A 7,500-nucleotide genomic window follows, 5' to 3' on the forward strand; every position below is an offset into this window, starting at 1 on the left:
TTCAGCACAGGTGGCTCAATCAGTCCCAGCGTCAGCACAGGTGGCTCAATCAATCCTTGCTTCAGCACAGGTGGCTCAATCAGTCCCTGCTTCAGCACAGGCGGCTCAATCAGTCCCTGCTTCAGCACAGGTGGCTCAATTAGTCCCTGCTTCAGCACAGGTGGCTGAGAGGTTCATCTCTGGAGAACCCCTGCTTCAATCCTTTGAGGGAAAAAATTGCACAAAAAACTCCCCCCTGGCTTGCTCCTTTAAGGGGATATTTTTATACATGAATTAAGCAATGCACTCATGGGGTTGCATTATCATTTGTACCTGTGTTTCCAAGGGGGTTATTCATTAGACTGCGATAGTGCCGATCAGGACATTATCGCACTGAAACTCCCATCGAAGTCAACGGCAGTTTCTGTGCGACAGTGCACCGGTTGGCACTATCCGAGCCCCCGAGACGGGGCAAAGATTTCCTATCCTCCGGTGAAACCGCTTCAGCTCAGCATCGCCAAACAAAGAGACGTGGAGTCGGAACCCACGGACGGAGCTCTGGGACTGGGTGAGCATCTCCGATCTGGTCTTTCCGGTCGCGTGTGTGACCATAGAACAGGGAGGAATTATCTACTCAGCCTCATCATCTCCAGGAGACTCGCCTCCTCGCCACGTAACCCCGTCATTCCCAACGGCTCGAACGGAAGAGTTCAGCGCGGCTTAGTAAGCATGGCACCAAATGTGCATGCAACTGTGCACGCAATGTCTTGCATATAATGTATAACCCTGTTCACTTATGTAACCGTGTATTATTTGCCATCTTAACTCTGTGCCCAGGACATGCGTGAGAACGAGAGGTAACTCTCAGTGTATTACTGCCTGTAACACATGTTATAACTCTGTGCCCAGGACATGCGTGAGAGCGAGAGGTAACTCTCACTGTATTACTGCCTGTAACATGTTATAACTCTGTGCCCAGGACATGCGTGAGAACGAGAGGTAACTCTCACTGTATTACTGCCTGTAACACATGTTATAACTCTGTGCCCAGGACATGCGTGAGAGCGAGAGGTAACTCTCACTGTATTACTGCCTGTAACACATGTTATAACTCTGTGCCCAGGACATGCGTGGGAACGAGAGGTAACTCTCACTGTATTACTGCCTGTAACACGTTATAACTCTGTGCCCAGGACATGCGTGAGAACGAGAGGTAACTCTCACTGTATTACTGCCTGTAACACACGTTATAACTCTGTGCCCAGGACACGCGTGAGAGCGAGAGGTAACTCTCAGTGTCTTACTTCCTGGTAACACATTGTATAAATACATAAAATGTTGGCTCACCAAACTGTCCTTGGGTTGCAGGCAGTGCTGGAGACGCCTGGAACTTCGCTCTGTTCCCTTGCGTGTAGTATAGCAAGAGACGCCAAGATAGTCAATAGACATTGAGATCTTGAACAGAACCTCGTAAGACTCCCCCCCTCCTCTTGGGCTCCCACTCCCCCCCCTTCCTCTCCCTCCTCTTGGTCTCCCACTCCCCCCCCATCTCTCCCTCCTCTTGGGGTCCCACTCCCCCCCTCCTCCTCTCCCTCCTCTTGGGCACCCCCTCCCCCCCTCCTCTCCCTCCTCTTGGGGTCCCACTCCCCAACCTCCTCTTGGGGTCCCACTCCCCCCCCCCTCCTCTCACTCCTCTTGGGCTCCCACTCCCCCCCCCTCCTCTCCCTCCTCTTGGGCTCCCACTCCCCCCCCTCCTCTCCCTCCTCTTGGGGTCCCACTCCCCTGCTCAACTTCCTCTACGGAAAACTCTAATGTTGCCTCAAGAAGCCGCCCCAATCCTGCCATGCTCCGTGACCCGCTAGAACACGTAAGAACAGAGACGGAACAGTGACAGGGAACCTGCGCCGTGTCCTGCCCCCACATGCCCATGTTTATATATTTAGGTCACAGAGCCACGGTTTCCACTGTTAGTGTCATCTTCCTGCCTGCCCCGCCCTCTCTGCCAACTCCCTTTTCCAACGTGCCCAAAAGATGCCATCCTTAGCCGTTTGGGTCCTGAAAATGGAATACGATGCCGTCTGTAATGCAGTCGCAGGTCATTCTCAGCCGTTCTGTACACGATACAGTCGTACGGAAAGAGCCATGCGGCTCCCAAGCTGGAGGAGGTCAAGATCAACGGCAGTTCCATGCCAGATTCCCCCACTGGAAATCCCCATGATAGTGCTGTGGCAAGAACAGGTCGGGCAGCATTCATGGACGGCCTCTTTCGTGTCACTACCATTATTACACCAAATACGCGGAGAGGAAAATCCTTTTGACCAACAGGGAAAACACCCCGCACGTTTGAACGTGATTATCACTCTTATTTATTTTTCTTTTACTCCCCAGCTCATTCTGTCATTGACGACGAGGGGAGGACGTCGACTTTTGGGCATCGGGACAAGTAAGTAAGGGGAGGGGGGGGGGGGGCTTATTATCAGGGTAGGTACAATGCATTTTAACCTCTGTATCGCCCGTGGGGCAGCAGTACGGCAAGTAAAAATAAAAATAAAAAGAACTGGCAAGTACTATCTGTGTTGGCAGTGTGCAAAACGTTTGCACTGCCGGCAAACAAGGGGTTAAGGAAATATCAATATTATTTGTGTCCGTTGGCTGTAAAACCGATGTTCTTTTTCCACCTGCTTATTAGGAATTTATTTCACTGTGTATAATGAGGTTTTCTTCATGCTGGCAGGGCCGTAGGGGCGGAATAATTCCTGTAATGTGCCATTCATATGGGGCACGGAAGCTTCACATCTTAGTTATTCGGTACAGCAGGGGTTCTCAAGACCCAACCAACAGGTCAGGTTTTTAGGATATCCCTGCTTCAGCACAGGTGGCTCAGTCGAAGACTGCACCACCTGTGCTGAAGCAGGCACTTCAACTGAGCCACTGATTGAGCCCCCTGTGCTGAAGCAGGGATATCCTGAAAACCTGACCTGTTTGGGGGGTCTTGAGGACTGGAACCCCTGCTAAATAATATACTGTATGCCGGTATGTATATCTTTATTTATATAGCACCATCCATGTACACAGCGTGTCACAGCAATAACACGCGGGACATAATAATATAACACATAATGGGATTACGTGCTTGAGACATTAAAGTAACATTAGGAAAATGTAGTCCCTGCCCCAAAGAGCTCGCAATCTAAGTGCTGGTAACATGTGAAAACTTTTAGAGATATTTGGTATGAATTGTGAGATATCTGAATATAGCCTCGACTGGATCATTTTTGCTTTCAGCGAAAGAGCAGAAACATCATTTGTCCGCCAATGATAAGACGGCGCCCAGATAGGAGTCGGACAATTTAACCCAAAGGAAATATTATGTAAAATGTTAGATTTCAACTTGGGGGTGCATGAAATAATATGGGTCATTGGAAAAACAGGTGGGGGAGAGATGTATAAAAGGGTCTAGGTCACCCCAAGTCACTCCCGCCTCTATAGGCAGGTTGGGCAGGTCCACTGATGATTTCCTGGTAACCGATCGATTACGACTTTGTTTTCAGAGAGGCGGGACGGGAAGAGAAGATCCAGCCATGTCCGACGAAGAGAGCGGTAAAGAGAGCCCCACCAATGAGTGCCCGGTGTGTTACGAGCGGTTGCAGACCCTCTGCATGTCAGAAAGGAGGCTGAGCTGCGGCCACTCCTTCTGCCACGACTGCCTGGTGAAATATCTGATGACCTCCAAGAAGGAGGGTTCCATGAAGAAGAACATCATCTGTCCCCTGTGCCGGTACGTGACGTTCCTCAGCAAGAGGGGACTCATTCTGCCGCCCAAAGTTGGGGAGCTCAACCAGATACTGGAGGTGCCTCTCACGCCACCATGCCCCAGGCATGCTGCCGACGCTGGTAGCTTGAACACATTGGTCATCCCCATCTCCGAGACGGTGGGCATGGGTAGTCAACAGGGTCTCCCCACTTGCACGTGCCTGGGGGACTCTAGTGCCGAGGTGACCAATCACTCCCACGGGTCCCAGGTCTTTATCATCAGTGACCAAGGGCAGCCCATGGAAAGCGAGGAGGTGACGACCAGGGCAGACACCCAGCCTCCGGACACCAGGGTTAACTGTTGCCGCTCTCCATCATTGATGATGCTGATCCTGATGATATTTCTGGTGGCTGTTATAGCCGCCGTGCTTCCATGGATACTGTTCGTCAGAAAGACCTGACCAAAACGCCATTTCATCCAAGCAACGATCCCCCTTTCCCCCCCCCCAAAAAAACCAAGCAGATAAAGATTTGCATCTTGTAGAAGCTGCAATTACAGGTCACAATCCACCGAATTAAATGTGCGATTCTCTGGAGCTGTCGATCTGGAACCCGATTCTATGATCAGGAGATATATTTTCTTGATGGTGGTTCCCATTGAGAAGATAATGGGTAAACTAGAAGTATTTAAGATAAACACCATATATTTTTTTTATAGGTTGAACAATATGAAGGATTTTTTTTATACAGAGGTTATTTGAAGAGTGGACTACAGGCGTTCCTCGCTACCCGTCGTTTCATTTTCCGGCGAACGGATTATCCGACGCGTCACAATGCATTCCGCGGAACGCAATACCCGACGTCGGCACGGATTATCCGACGCGTCATAATGCGTTCCGCGGAACCATTACCCGACGTTGGATCAGATTATACGAAAGCGTCATAATGCATTCCGCGGAACCATTACCCGATCACGGACGCGGGTTAACATTGGATTCGCTTACCCGATGTTTTTACTTGCGGAGCAGATTCTGTTGGATAAACGAGGACTGCCTGTATATGCTTATATGCAGATATAAGTGCAATAATGCAGATACAATACTATATAGCTGATGCAAGATAATGTTACTTTGTGTAATATGTGGTTATACTGAACCGCGCTATTCCCAGCTCTAGGGGTGGGGGCCTGCGTCCCAAAGATACTTACTGGTGAATTTACCGGTATTACTTCCTGGTTCTTAAATGGGAATTTAAATGGTCGTCCAATAGGAAGCCGCAACCAATGATGTTCACAATTTAACCGCCATTTTGTTTCCCCCGAGGGAAGTGTAAACCCAATCACTTCCCCGGTATCTCAGTAACCATCCTGTAAAAATTAAAAAATGAGTAGGAAGAGCTGCTCCTTTTTCGGTATATTGGTTAAATACTAAACAGGAAGCCGGTATACTTCCTGAAGACGTTAGCTCTCAGAAGATGTAAAAATGAAGGAAATCAAGCTGTGAATTTTTTTTATATTTTTGGGGCGCAAACGACATGATTCTGGATTTACGTCCAAACACTTTCCTTAGAAGCACCAATCATAGGCCTCTATGGCATAGTCCCATGGGAGAGATGTCAGGCAGAGGGAGGACTTGTTCCATGTCACTGGGGCGATGTCTCTGGGGCATAGCCCCATGGGAGGGATGTCAGGAAGAGGGAGGACTTTTTCCATGTCACTGGGGCGATGTCTCTGGGGCATAGCCCCATGGGAGGGATGTCAGGAAGAGGGAGGACTTGTTCCATGTCACTGGGGCGATGTCTCTGGGCCATAGTCCCATGGGAGGGATGTCAGGAAGAGGGAGGACTTGTTCCATGTCACTGAGGCGATGTCTCTGGGGCATAGTCCCATGGGAGAGATGTAAAGCAGAGGGAGGACTTGTTCCATGTCACTGGGGCGATGTCTCTGGGCCATAGTCCCATGGGAGGGATGTCAGGAAGAGGGAGGACTTGTTCCATGTCAGTGGGGCGATGTCTCTGGGGCATAGTCCCATGGGAGAGATGTAAAGCAGAGGGAGGACTTGTTCCATGTCACTGGGGCAATACCTCTGGGGCATAGTCCCATGGGAGAGATGTCAGGCAGAGGGAGGACTTGTTCCATGTCACTGGGGCAATACCTCTGGGGCATAGTCCCATGGGAGAGATGTCAGGCAGAGGGAGGACTTGTTCCATGTCACTGGGGCAATACCTCTGGGGCATAGTCCCATGGGAGAGATGTCAGGCAGAGGGAGGACTTGTTCCATGTCACTGGGGCGATGTCTCTGGGCCATAGTCCCATGGGAGAGATGTCAGGAAGAGGGAGGACTTGTTCCATGTCACCGGGGCGATATCTCTGGGCCATAGTCCCATGGGAGAGATGTCAGGAAGAGGGAGGACTTGTTCCATGTCACTGGGGCGATGTCTCTGGGGCATAGTCCCATGGGAGGGATGTCAGGCAGAGGGAGGACTTGTTCCATGTCACTGGGGCGATGTCTCTGGGGCATAGTCCCATGGGAGGGATGTCAGGAAGAGGGAGGACTTGTTCCATGTCACTGGGGCGATGTCTCTGGGCCACAGTCCCATGGGAGAGATGTCAGGCAGAGGGAGGACTTGTTCCATGTCACTGGGGCGATGTCTCTGGGCCATAGTCCCATGGGAGAGATGTCAGGAAGAGGGAGGACTTGTTCCATGTCACTGGGGTGGAGCAGTTTTGGCTCTGAATGAGGTATTAAACCTTGGCACAGTATTATCTTTCCTAATAGATAACTAGTTGTGATTCATTTGAGCTTATTTTGGCAAAAGAAGGATGGAACATGGAGGGAACTGTTGGGTATGAACACAGCTATATTGGCTAAAACGATTGTATGTATTACACATTCATCCATTACAAATCTTTTTGACTAATCTTGGAATGCTGAGTCTTTCTTCATCGGGTCTGGTTTGGGTGAAGTATTTTGTGTGTGTGTGTATATATATATATATATATATATATATATATATATATATATATATATATATATATACATATATATATACACAGAAACAAACAGTAGCGCTAGTAAGTGATATAAGTGAGATGTGCAAACTATTGTGAATAAACTGACTATATAGTGTTAAATAAAATTATAATATATATAATAAAATAAACATTTCACACATTTTTCTTCTTTAACATAAAACTTATTTTCAGATAATTGCTGTTGATTTCCTGCCCTGATCCAGATTATGCCGGAAGGAATGTAGCCCTGCAACTCCATATATTGTACCCAGCAGTATACAGCAATTAACATGTCATCGGGAGGTCACGGCACACTCATTTATAAATGACATATTAAGTACAAGTCAGCAACAAAACCTTGGCTTAATTTCCTCTATTGCAGGCAGGGTCCAATTACACAGACTAATATTAAAGTTCATGCAATATCCTACATTAAATAAATTGGTTCTGTAGAATTAGATAATACTTACTATACATATTTGTTTTATTTATTTATCTCTTAATGCCATTATTAATGAGGTTTAATACACTGAGCACCCTGTGATTTCTATAGCAGGTTTTAGCCCACCTTCCCAGCAGAGCGAGGTCTTTGCAACACTTTACTATTTGTGATAATTTGATGCCAACGTTCCCAGTAGTTTGAGCTGCAAACTGTAACAATAGATAATGTTACCGTAGTAATTTAAGAATACATTGTAGCTGCTGAGTTACACTGACTGAAACAGAAAGGCGGCCATTTTGCTAACCCAGCAGGA

At 48.2% G+C, this 7,500-nt stretch overlaps 1 protein-coding gene across 2 annotated transcripts in view; it reads left to right on the forward strand.

The window, feature by feature from the left end:
- RNF222 (ring finger protein 222) overlaps positions 1 to 5,235 on the forward strand; it is a 15,357-nt gene extending 10,122 nt beyond the window's left edge. For both annotated transcript variants that reach the window (XM_075579715.1, XM_075579716.1), the window contains exons 2-3: positions 2,368 to 2,422; positions 3,531 to 5,235. In XM_075579715.1, the coding sequence (XP_075435830.1) occupies positions 3,561 to 4,193 (633 nt within the window). In that variant the 5' untranslated portion in view covers positions 2,368 to 2,422; positions 3,531 to 3,560 and the 3' untranslated portion in view covers positions 4,194 to 5,235. The remainder of the gene's footprint in view (positions 1 to 2,367; positions 2,423 to 3,530) is intronic.
- Positions 5,236 to 7,500: the final 2,265 nt, after the last annotated feature.

Source organism: Ascaphus truei, chromosome 22 (genome assembly GCF_040206685.1).
Source record: "Ascaphus truei isolate aAscTru1 chromosome 22, aAscTru1.hap1, whole genome shotgun sequence".
NCBI lineage: Eukaryota > Metazoa > Chordata > Amphibia > Anura > Ascaphidae > Ascaphus > Ascaphus truei.